The 12612-nt window shown below is 40.5% G+C and overlaps 1 protein-coding gene across 1 annotated transcript in view; it reads left to right on the forward strand.

The window, feature by feature from the left end:
* The window catches only part of capn5b (calpain 5b), a 32971-nt gene extending 20515 nt beyond the window's left edge, over positions 1 to 12456 (forward strand). Inside the window, exons 6-13 of the mRNA XM_086013440.1 lie at positions 631 to 824; positions 2988 to 3065; positions 3891 to 4086; positions 4374 to 4496; positions 4677 to 4873; positions 4991 to 5112; positions 5438 to 5574; positions 6063 to 12456. Of these exons, the coding sequence (XP_085869566.1) occupies positions 631 to 824; positions 2988 to 3065; positions 3891 to 4086; positions 4374 to 4496; positions 4677 to 4873; positions 4991 to 5112; positions 5438 to 5574; positions 6063 to 6245 (1230 nt within the window). The 3' untranslated portion in view covers positions 6246 to 12456. The remainder of the gene's footprint in view (positions 1 to 630; positions 825 to 2987; positions 3066 to 3890; positions 4087 to 4373; positions 4497 to 4676; positions 4874 to 4990; positions 5113 to 5437; positions 5575 to 6062) is intronic.
* The last annotated feature ends 156 nt before the right edge of the window (positions 12457 to 12612 follow it).

Raw genomic sequence — 12612 nt, forward strand, 5'->3', positions numbered from 1 at the left:
GACTTACACTGAATGGAATCAGCCAGGGACGCATAGTCCGGACAGTAGCTGCTGATAGCCAGCCTCAAACAGATTTGCAACAACAACAATCTGCCCATTCGCTCCATTCATTAGTATAACAAGTCAACTGTTTTGCACACTATGCTAAAGCTAACAATATTGCTGTCTTGGTAAAGTTCAAGAACTGTAAAAAAAAAAAAAAAAAAAAGCTGCAGAGTGAACTGGATGCTGTGTGGCTGTGTGTGATGTAGTATGCCCGATGCTGATTGTGGCTGCCATGAGGCAAAATGGCAAAAAAGTTTTCTTGTTTTATACGCGCAGAATGTTTTTGGATGATTTCTTCCAGGATGGATTGATTTGCACACCTTTCACAGAAGATCAAAATGAAAATATTTTGTTCAAATAAAATTGGTCAGTATCGGGATGATCAAGCACACAAGAAGACATAAATAAAGGCATAAATTAAAAAAACGGTTGGGTCCAAGAAGTCAACCCTGAGGCAACCCTAGCTAGTGAAAGGAACACCAATAACTTATTTTGGATGTCTTAATGTTTTTAAAAGGAATATCTTGACACCTTCCTTTGAAGCAAACAATCGCTAATTCGCAAATTTTTGGGGTGGTTTCCCAGGCAACCACAGTGGAGGATATGGAGGCGCGGCTGGACTGCGGCCTGGTGAAAGGCCATGCCTACGCCGTGACAGACGTCCGGAAAGTACGGCTGGGTCATGGGCTGCTAGCATATTTCAAGTCAGAGAAGCTGCACATGATTCGCATGAGGAACCCATGGGGGGAGAAGGAGTGGAGCGGCCCGTGGAGCGACAGGTAAAAGTGCTTGGTGAAGTTGTCAACATCAGTGGTTAGAGTGTGTCCACTGCATGCACCAGGTTTACAGATCTGCAGACAAATTGCCATGTATTAAGTGAAGTTTATGAAATGCTGCCCCATGAGTGAAAATTGTGGTATGCACAGATTAACATTAATCTGCTTCTAATAAGAAGCTCATCCTCCATTGCTCGGTGAAGTTGTCGACATGGTGGCGGTTGGGGTAGGTGATACTATTTGTGTGTGTCCACTGCATGCGCCACATGCACAGATCTGCACACTAATTGACATGTGTATGAAGTGCTGCCTCCGTGAGTGAAAATACTATTACTATCCTTATGGATTATTGCTTTTTTTCCTCATACATACTGGGCTGTGTATCCCACAAGTAGAAGGCGCTTGCCTCCATCAACTGCCTCTACTCACTATTACTGACCAGTGGTTCCTTTTTCATGAGACAGCACCAACTCCTCAAAACAGCTTTAGGAGGCTTAAAAATAGGGTGTGACCTGTGCTGTAAATCTTGATGATCTCTGGACTGTACTTCCTCTAGTAGAACCTGCAATGTGTTATAATTGTTGATCCTTGTGGAATTTTGACAAACGTTTGTAAAGTAACTTTTTGAATTATGAAAACATGTACATCTACTTTTCAAGCTTATTCTGGTAGAAGAGGAGAAAGTGCCTCAAATTTCCATCTGCGGTAAACAAAGCATTGACAAATGGGTCTGCAGTTGAGCCATCCATCCTAATCGTGCCGCCGTCGTGGTGGGTCTGACCAGACGCATGTCCCCGGCAGCACAAACAAGCTCGTAATCGTTTTAAACGCAACCTTGTTTGGACCCGCTCCAGCTCCACCAGTTCCACTGATTCTATTTTCCCAAATGTCAAAAGCGCCTTGCTCCCTTGATCGAGTTCCACTCCCCTGTTTGTGATGAACCGGCGTGCAACAAAAGCCACCCGATCCATATGTAGCCCACACAATACCGGGAAGGGAGTGCTGTGTAGATCATGAAAAATGGCAAAGCAATCAAGCTAATGGGTCAGAACCGCACTAGACCGCACTCTCTAGCTCAGATGCCGTATCCCCCTTCACGCCACTCCCAAAACAGTTGGACAAACTTGATATGATTGAGCCTTGAAAGCAGTGGTAAACAAGCTGCGAGCTGTGTGCCATATACTTTATGGTCCTACATGTAGTTTGAACAAAGGACTGTATAAAAAGAAAAAAATTACCCACAAATGTATAGAATTCTGAACACATTTAGAAACTGACACTCAGCGCTGTTAAAAAGGGGACATACTTGTACATAATTTAAAATTGTGATGAATAAAAACCATAATGCCTCCCTTAAAAAAAAAATTGAATTTATATTGATTTTTGAAAGGATTTAACTTAATTAAATTTCATTTTGAAGTTGTTATTTGGATTTAATGTAATTGAGTTGTTGTTTTTTTTAGCCAACCTCCAGTTTTTGTAGAAAATGTTTATTAGCAATATATCCCCAATTGTTGAACACTTTTTTTATTTTTTGCATTGCAGTTATAATGCCCATGAATTATTTGTGGCTTTTTTCTATTGACGAGTTCCAAATCAATGTAATGATTACATGTATTTTGAAATACAATTTTTAAATTGTAAAGAAAAAACGCATATGAAGCAGTCACACATGCCATATTATTGCCTCTCCTCTGGAAACAAGTTTTCCCTCCGGAGGAACTTCTCATTCCGGCTTTTATTTTCCACATTTCACCTCCTCCGCCGATCCTGAGGGAAACGAGGAATCCCCGAGATGGAAGTTGCTCCCTGGACAGAGTTCTTTCTCAGAGTCGTTAGTTACCAACTTCTCGCGAAACAAAACAGGGCGTCTGGTAAAGCAGGATAATGGAGTCTGAATAATTGAAGAGGTCTACAGACAAGAGGCTTATTAAAGACGGTCGGCACTCCTCCTGCTCAGTTGCGCTCTCATGGAATAATCTATGCGTGCTTTGATAAAAAACCTGTTACTTAAGGGCTGTGAATCATCACCATCGAGCTTCCACACAATTGCCCTTGATGCTTAGCGATGGCGCTCTTAATAAACTCACTCTGTCAGCGATGAAAACATTCACATGATGCAATGAGATTCAATTGAACGTCTTTTTTTTTCCATTGTTGTTGCAGTTCGGAGGAGTGGAACAAGGTGAGCAAGAGCGAGAGGGAGAAGCTCGGCGTCACCGTGCAGGACGATGGCGAGTTCTGGTGAGGAAAACAAACACACATACTACTTGTGCTGCCCATTATGAGTCATCCAAAAAAAAAAAAAAACATGCCACTTGTGCTACTATTTTTCTCAGTTCAAACACTCCTTTGTGAAAATATTGGACTATTTCTGCAAGAAGATGAAAGGCAAGCTAAACAGACATGCAGAGGATATAAAAAGTGTATACACCCTTGTTCAAATGCCAAAAGATAAAACTTTTTACTGTGACCTAATACCTGTACAACTAAATTGAAAAGATATGAAAGGAGGGAATAAATCTTTAAGCTGTTGGTAGAAAGTACGTAAGCAAAAAATGTCAGGAAAAGCCGCCTAGAACATCTAAACTGTATTTGGGGGTAATCCGAGGCACATTAATTGGTGACAGTTGTGTGCTGACGAAGTTTTGAATTGATTTTTTTCTGGCTTTTTTAAAATCCTAAAAAACCTAAGATTTGAACAAGGATGTGTAGACTTTTTATATCAACTGTATTTGCATGGTTTCTGGGAATTGCTGTGATATGCTCTGATGTGTTAACAAGTATAATTTTTTAAAAGCCATTTTAATTAATTTTAATTACATTTGCTTTGAATTTCTTGCATAGCAAAATATCAGGAAGTTTAATTGAAAGCAGTTTTCACTGTCCTACAATTATTAAACGTTATCCGATTTGCTGGATGATGTGTTTGCTGTGTGAAACTCGCAACATTATGCTTGCTATCACTGCGTCAAAGGCAAAAGTGGATAAGTAGCAGGTTCTTTGTTATGAATCTAATGCTTCAAGTTAGCAGGATCCCTTTAACTTGTCCTTTTTTGCTTGTTTTAGGATGACATTTGACGACTTCTGCCAGTACTTCACCGACCTGATCCTGTGCCGCCTCATCAACACGTCATACCTCAGCATCCACAAGACGTGGGAGGAGGAAGTGATGCGGGGATCCTGGCTCCACCGCCAAGACCCCCTGCGCAACCGCTCGGGCGGCTGCATCAATCACAAGGCCACCTTCCTCCAGAACCCTCAGGTGCTATGCAGGCGCTTTTTTATATTGTATCAATTACCTTTCATTTGCATTTCATTTAATTAGCATGTCATGTTAATGTGGATTTCATTTTAGTCCGCAATCAGCAATCTGATTTGATTAATTTATTGCTTGTGTGAAGAGGAGCTTGAAAAAAAATCTGATATTAAATCTCAATATGGAGTAGAAAAAAAAATTCCAATTAGATCGTTTTTCAAAATCGTTCAGCTCTCGTTAATAATCACTGCACTGGAGTAAAACACTGTTTGTTACCTCCTTTCTCCCTCCAGTACGTGTTTGATGTGAAGAAGGTGGAGGATGAAGTCCTGATCTGCTTGCAGCAGAAGGAGAAGAGAGCCACGCCCAAAGAAGGGAAAGGGGAGAACCTCGCCATAGGCTTCGATATCCACCAGGTACAAACAAATAACGAAGCAGACGAAGGAAAAAGATTCTATATAAGCTTCTACAGGATTGAACAGAAATGTCCTTTGATTATTTCACAATTAAAACAAATGTATTTTACAGTAAAAGACAAACAGTGAGCATGCCGTGGCCATCCGTGGTAACCTCCATCATGTACTTTGCTCCCTCAGGTGGAGCTGAACCGCAAGTACCGTATGCATTCGGCCCAGCAGAAGGTGGCAGGCTCCATCTACATCAACTCGCGCTGCGTCTTCCTCAGAAAGGAGCTGAAGGAGGGCCGCTACGTCATCATCCCCACCACCTTCGACCCGGGCCAGCAGGGAGAGTTTCTGCTCCGCGTCTTCACCGACGTGCCTTCGGACTGCAAGTAAATCCCACATGCTCAAGTTTCAAATGAAATCAATTACGCTTAGCTTAGAGTGACCTCTGCTGGTTGGCTGCACAATGACACACACACACACACATTCCCGGTTGATCGCTTCAGAGAGCTGACCCTGGACGAGCCTCCTCAGACGTGCTGGACGGGCATGTGTGGCTACCCTCAGCTGGTCACCCAGGTCCACGTTCTCAATGCTGAGGGTCTGCAGGGACAGGATTCCAATGGAGGTAAACATGCACACATTCTTCATTCTATAGATCAGTGATTCATCAAAGTGTGGTTCAGTGGTTAAATATCACTGTCCAATTAATTAAATACCACTGAACGGAGTCGGCACGGTGGTCGACTGGTTACCAAGTCCGCCTCACAGTTCAGAGGTCGCGTTTTATGTTTTATGACTACAATAAAATTGGGGGAATTTATGTCTCTTTGATTTAGATGGCAATAATGTCTCCTGGATATTTGTTTTGACAAAAGTACGAGTTGGAGAACCACTGCTATACATGATCATGATGTAATATAGAATCCTTTCACACTGTCTTGTTTCCAAAGCGGTAGACCCGTACGTGATCATCACCTGCGAAGGCGAGAGGGTCCGCTCGCCAGTTCACAAGGATACCCGGTGCCCCAACTTTGACATCAAGGGTCTGTTCTACCGCAAGAAGCCCAAAGAGGGAGTCCACATCGAGGTGAGGCCCTACCACTTTGGTATCTTGACTTTGAGTCTGATTTTATTTTATTTTTTTCTAGAACATGAAGTTTTTTGGTCCACAGCTTACGCTCCAGACAAGCAAAATTCCACTGATTAGATGTAGTAAGACTGTAGTTAAAATTGCTGATCATGATTGGACTCATCTAGCAGTAGTATTTAAAACAACACTGACACTGAAGTCCACACCAGTTTCATATCAGAGATTTGGCGCAATGACGTCAGTCAGTAAAAGTGGAGTCCAATGTGTTTTAAACACTATGTTCAGAAGCACCTTTTCAATTCTCCTTGACCAGATGACTGACACAGCAAAGTCTGATAGATTTCTATATCTTTACTCATTGCTTCTGGTCACTGTTTTTTTTTCAAGCTGCATTTCCTCCCAAGCTTATTCTTTCTTCTTTTCTTTCATTTCCTTTCTTTTCACTTCCTGGATCTCTTGCTCTCGCTCTCTGGGCTTGGCGTCAGATCTACAACAAGAACATGATCGTGGACACGTTCCTGGGTCAGGTGGTGATGTTCAGCGACCCCAACGAGCGTCAGGAGCAGCACACGCTGCACCTCCGCGACAAGGGCAGTCGCCAGGACAGCGACCTGCCCGGCACGCTCACTGTGCGCCTCATCACCTCCACCACGCTCACCAACATCTGACCGACCCTTTTTTATGCTCTTTCCCTCGTTTCTCCTGCAAGTTTTTTTTGCTATCCCATGTTGCTGTTGTCCTCTCCCTGTTTCTGGCATGTTTTTCCTTCCGTAGTTCTCTTATTTTTCTTTCTGATGTTTCTCACAGTTTTTTTTCCTTCCCCCATTTCTCACAATTCCCCCGCCCCAAGTCTCCTGTCTTTCTTCTAGGGATGTCACGATATCACAACATGAACCTCACGATACAATACTTATCACAATATTGTAGGGAGGTTGGCGATATATAAAAAGCTCATCATATTGTTGAAAAAAAAAAAGAAGCTTACATTAAAAAAAAAAAAAAAAAACACTATTTTCTGTGTTTGTACATAATAACAGAATTCACGAAGAAATAGGCTTGGCCAGTCATGAGCTCCTATTGTACCATTAGAGTGGGTCTTAAATATAGGTACATCAAATTAAACTGCACCAATAAACTATTCACCAGATCGAGCTGTAATTGGCAAAATTGAAAACTAACTTGGGCTTTTCAACAGATTTGCTGCTATTAGTATTGTGACATGACGGCGACGATATATTGTGGCAATTTTGATATTGCCGATATTGTGACATCCCTACTTTCTTCTGTCTCTTGTTTCTCTCGCCAGTTGTTTCCGTCCCCGCATTTCTCAGAAATTTCTTATTAACCTCGTTTTTTTTCATCAATTTTTCCTTTCCTCATTTCTTTGCCCTTCTTTCCTCCCTTATTCTCGCCATTTTTCCGTACCTCCATTTCTATCACCAAGTATTTCTCTTTCCTGTTACTCTCACCAGTTGTTTTCTCTTCTCCATTTCTTTCGACATTTTTTCTTTCCCTTTTTCTCTCCAATTTCCTCAACCTTTAAACTGACATTTCAATGGCCTTTCATTACTTAAATATGTTTCTTCAGTATCGCCGCTTGTGTTGCATCGTAGGTTTTGCAGCTGAAAAAAAAGGCCTACATGGAGAGCTTTATCTCCCCTTTCTGTTATTTTGCTTTTTCATTATTATCGTGTGAAGTTCAACCCACATGAGATGTACATGTGATACATATGCAGACATTTCTGCACTCCCATGCATGTGCCAATGTTTCCAAGGGCTATGCATTGCCTTAAGGCTGCGTCTGTCTGTCTTTCACGTGGATGGGGGCAAGGGTGTGTTGGGTTGGTTTCTCGCCATCTGTCAGTTGTCTATCTTGGTGTTCATGTGGCCATTTTGGTCTGTTTAGGTCAGGGTTTCCCAAACCTTGGCGCAGAACCCCCAAGCTGCCCCAAAAATATGAGCAAACCCCCATTGAGCGCGTAACTGCGCTGAATTTACACTGTTGAGACTATGTGAAACTTTTTCAGCCTCGCACCCCTTAGGAAAGGTCCTTGTGCATCACTTTGCGAACTTTGGACTCCATGACTGGGTTTGGCCCACCTCCCCTCAGTTTGGGAAACCCCGGTTTCTATCAAGGAAGCATCTTACGTTCTCCTCTGCCCGTATATGCTGACAATGCATTTTGTATCCATGGCTCCTGTCCAGTCCAGTCTTTGGCGAGCATGCTCTGTCCTCCCCCCATTTGGACGCAAGCCAACAGCTGCAATTGTGAAACCTCGCTTTTCCCCTGTCTTCCTTCACTTTCAAACCGAGACGCTTCTCCGCCGAACGCTATGGACGACCTTTGAACCGCATGGCCTGGAAGAACTTTTTTTTTCACCTGCGCTGCACATCTCTACGGTCGTAGCTTAGCGGCCGGCGTATATCCTCGGAGTTGTTTGCCCCCCCCCCCCCCGCCTCTAAACAAGTGCTTTATGGGACCAAAGAGCAGCCAGTCAGCCCCCGCTCCTTTGTAACCCTTTCCAACTGACACCCGGGCCCAAGCCTAGCGACGAACCGCCAACCCCTGTGCCACATCATCTTAACGGCAACACCACTGCCTGACACTGTCTATGTGGGGTGTGCGTGTGCGTGTGTGTGTGTGCGTGTGGGTGTGGGTGTGCTACTTAAGCTTGTGTATTTGGGTGAATGTATACCTGTTTATGTGAGGACAGGTGTGAAACAGGCAGAGTACCCTTTATTGGGAGTTCACACCTTGCACTTTTGTTGTTTTTTGCTGGGGGTAACCATAAAGAATCAACACAGAAGGAGAAAACCTGCCAAAAAAACAGTGCCATGATGGTTTCAGTCCTGGTTTGCCTCCTTCATAAAATGCAACTTTGGAGTCCTTTTCATGAATTTTGCATTGGACAGTCACTGATACGTTTTATTCTGATGGGTTACACTTCTTTCTAAGGGATGGGCACTAAATTTAGGAATCAAGTAATCAATTGTGAATTATTTCAAGGGGACCGGAGGATCCGTAGGCCCTTTCACATTCACTGCATTTCTGTAGTTTATAGTCCTACAGAGAAAAGTTTGACACACTTTCATAACTGGCCATTTGAAACTGTATATGATCTCTTTCTGGCAAACGACCTGATTTTTTTTGGGCGGATTCAGAGGTAGTATTAGAGCTGTAACATAGGCGGGATGATGTCTGTAGACCCCAATGCTTGGTCTTAGCTGTCTTTTCTGTACATACAGTCGCTGATGTGGAATCAGTCAACACAGCAATTTTCCAGCTTCAGAGGTAGAATCAGAGCTGTCTAGAAGTTGTTCTTCTGTTTACGGTAAGCCCTGAAGCTGCAGTTTTGCGAAATTTGTTTGAAAGAGGCCTCTCTTGAATGTTCGAAGTCCTGTTGTGAGTCCTCAAGATAATCAACAATCAATGCCACACAATGGACAAACTTCTTAAGAACCAATGAATCAATGAATTGCTTTGCCCATCCCCAATTCTCTACAAATGCAAAATTAAGATGTTTCTTTTACGTTGAATGTAAGACAAACATTTCCATTTCACACTTTACAATTATTTTTTTTTCTCTTTTTTTTTTTTTTACCCGCCCGCCATTACTTGAACTGTTACACACTTACGCGGCATTTATTGTCTGTAAGTGCGCTCGCACACTCTTGCTGTACAGCATCTTTACAAATGCATGACTCGTTTTTCCACTATGTCCACAGCCTTGTAATGTACCGTCTAAACTGTATGATGCTTTTAATTTTTTTCTCTACGAGATAATGCTACGGCGACACCGTCACGTGATCATATCAGCGGGCTGGATCGATGCCGTGTGCGTAGTGATGCTTTCGTGACGCCCTTTAGGTGCTAAATCATTGCCGTTGTGTTAAAATATGGATGGAAAATGAGGGTTCCGGTGGCCAACATTCTGAGGCTGAAGTGTCCTTGAGTAGTGTGCGGGGAATATTGGTGCCAAAAAGTGGTTATATGACAGTTGGCTTAGTTTTAGCCAAATAATTGCCATACTACGAATAATATTTAAAATTATGAGCTGGATTTATTTAGTGGTTTACATTACAGTATGGCAGAGGCAGACTCCAAACAGTTATTACAGACTGGGATGTTCTGCAAATATGGCAGACTCAACTACAGATGGAGCGAGGCATCTATTTGGGTTGAGGTCTTTATTTTTGGAAAAATGTTAAAGATTGTTACTGTTGTATTATAACACATCAAACAGGAATTTTAGAGGAAGTGGGAGCCACACGACATTGTGGAGTGATCGCCTGTCAAACTGCTGGAATGCTTGTTTGTCTTTAATGTGCCATGTTCATTATTTGCTTTATAGACCACCTTCCTGAGGCCGATGCATGTGCATTTTTAAATGTTGTTGTTCCAGTATGGAATTCATCTATATTTTTATATTTATTTGTTTATATATTTATTGTGTATCCCTTTGTTGATTTGTACGGCTGCAATATGCCAATTTCACAGCTAATACAAAGCGTTGGTGTACACGAAGAAACATTAGTACCACACTGGCAAGAAGAAAAGTCCTAATCTTATGATTGTCATTTTTATTATAACCCACCATTTATTACAATAGTTGCATAATAGTTAAACTGATACTCAAATATTACAACTTTATTTTTGTAAGTTACAATTTAGTTATTGTAAAATCATGTTTTTAATCGTTGAATTGTGACTTTATTCTTCTAACAGTAAAATACTTAAATTAGGATTTTTTTTAATCATAGAATCACATCTTTATCGTCCCAATATATTCCTTTTTCTTGTAAAATTACAATGTACTTTTGTCAATATTACTTAAGGCTCAATTACTCCATAAAATTAAATTTTCATAAAATTATGACTCAATCATTGAATTACAACTTTATTTACGATACTTTTTTCCATGCAATATTATGTCTCAATTCTCATGAAGTTGCGTTTTCCCTTTCGTATTTTCTCATAATATCATGACTTTTCTTCTCCAATACTTGTTCTCATAACTTAACAGCTTTTGTTCTTGTACTCTCGTAGATGTGTATGATATTTGGGCACGGGGAGAAAAGTAAGCCTATTCATCCTGATCCGAAAAAACTGAAAATGTGAATTCTGTTTTTAATTTTGGAAAGCTCTTTACGGCGATTTATTTATTTATTTATTTTTTTATTTCCATCGGTCGCCCGCATTGTGCGTGGCCAGGATTTCACTGTCATGTCAAAAAACTTCGGAACTTTAACGTACATATGAATCTTGATGACGAGTCGCTGCCGTGACTTTTTATACGAGAATGCCACTGCATGTAGCAAAAACGGCTTTGAATCCATTGCAAAATATCTATATTTATATTTTGGAGCTGTTGGAGGGAAAAAAAGCTACATGGCAGTGCGTTATTGCTAATTTGATGAGCACTGGAGGCTCGTGTCGCACTCTCGCATGCATACGGACGATATCCTGTTTTTGTAATTTGTTTTTCTATTCAATAATTGGTCGTGTGTGTATAAACGTAGCAGCGATTATCCATGTTTTGATGGACACAACGCAGGCTAGCGCTGATCCTCTTTTGCACTACCTCTGCTGGTCATTCAGAGGAATTGCGGACACTGCTAGCAAGAGTGATTTTTTGTGGCTTTTACCCCATCCTGTTGTTACGTCTTGTAAACAATGGCCAAGTTGCATCCCGATGCATGGCAACCACACAAAACTGACTTGAAATGTTGTAGTTTTACAAGAAACATAATATTACAGGAAAATATTTGAAATATTACACGAATACTGTAGAATTACAATTATAATTTTCCATAAAATTTGGGAGACAAAAATAGAGAATTAAGTTGTAATATAAAGAGAAAATTATGAGAGTAGTCATATTTTTAATAGAAAAAAAACATCGTATTAGTGTTGTAGTTGGACATTTTAATTTTGTGACTGTTCTTAAAAATAAAATTCATAAATAAAATGTACAACTTTTTTTTTCTCATAAGGTGACAATTTTATTCATATAAAAACAATTTAATTCTCTTGAAATTAATTCTCTTTACTCTTAAAATAATGACCACTATCATAAAATTTCAACTTTATTCTCATTCAACAAAAACTTTATTCTCTTGAGTTACAACTTTTTTTTGTAAAATTACGACATAATTCTCCCGTAATGTTGACTTCATTATCGTACGCTGACTTCATAAGAGGACATGCATTGCTAGCTTGCTAGAGTGCTGAAAGTGAGACTTTTGCTGCTCTGTCCCTCCTTGTGGTTACGTCTTGAAAACAATGGCCACGTTGCATCCTGCTGCATGAAAACCACACACACAAAAATGGGTTTGACGTTCTACATTGCTGATGACGTCATTGCGTTGACCTTTCCCGCCGCGACCGATGTGGAATATTGTGACGGGAATGAGCTTGTGATTGTTCTTGTACTTTTCTGCTTGGAGACTGGAAAACCTTACTGCATGATGACACTTCTAGAAAACCTTTTATCAGTATTTTATAGCCTTGTTGATTTTATATATCTATATACGGTAAATATATAAATATATATTCAGTATATCTCTATGACTATACCCACTTTACCTTGCGTTAATGCCGGTATGATTAGCTATCTAGCTTTCAGAGAGGTTTACTTGTCCGATGTATACTATGTGCTTATTTGTGTCTTCTGTGTTCATTTACTCAATTATTTATTGTTTTGCTTTTGAAGCGATGCCCGTGCTTTGATTTCTTGGTTACACTGTGCTTATTCTATAGCTATGATTTGCAGGGGAAAAAAAAGTAAATCACGTTTTTTTTTTGTTTGTTTTTTTTTTGGGTTGTTGTTTTTTTGCATTTGTATTTAATGTCAACTTGTGGCATGACTTTGAAATAAAACAGAAAATCATAATCTTTTGTCGTTTTTATTTTATATATTTGTTTTACCAGAATTAAGACAAAGAAAAATGCTAATAATACTACATTTTTTAGGTTGCTCTGGCTAATTTATTTTTTTTAGAAGAAAAGGTTTTGTGATGTTCACCTCTCAGATA

Source organism: Filicampus tigris, chromosome 17 (assembly GCF_054856515.1).
Source record: "Filicampus tigris isolate MCC_2025a chromosome 17, RoL_Ftig_1.0, whole genome shotgun sequence".
In the NCBI taxonomy this organism is placed as follows: domain Eukaryota; kingdom Metazoa; phylum Chordata; class Actinopteri; order Syngnathiformes; family Syngnathidae; genus Filicampus; species Filicampus tigris.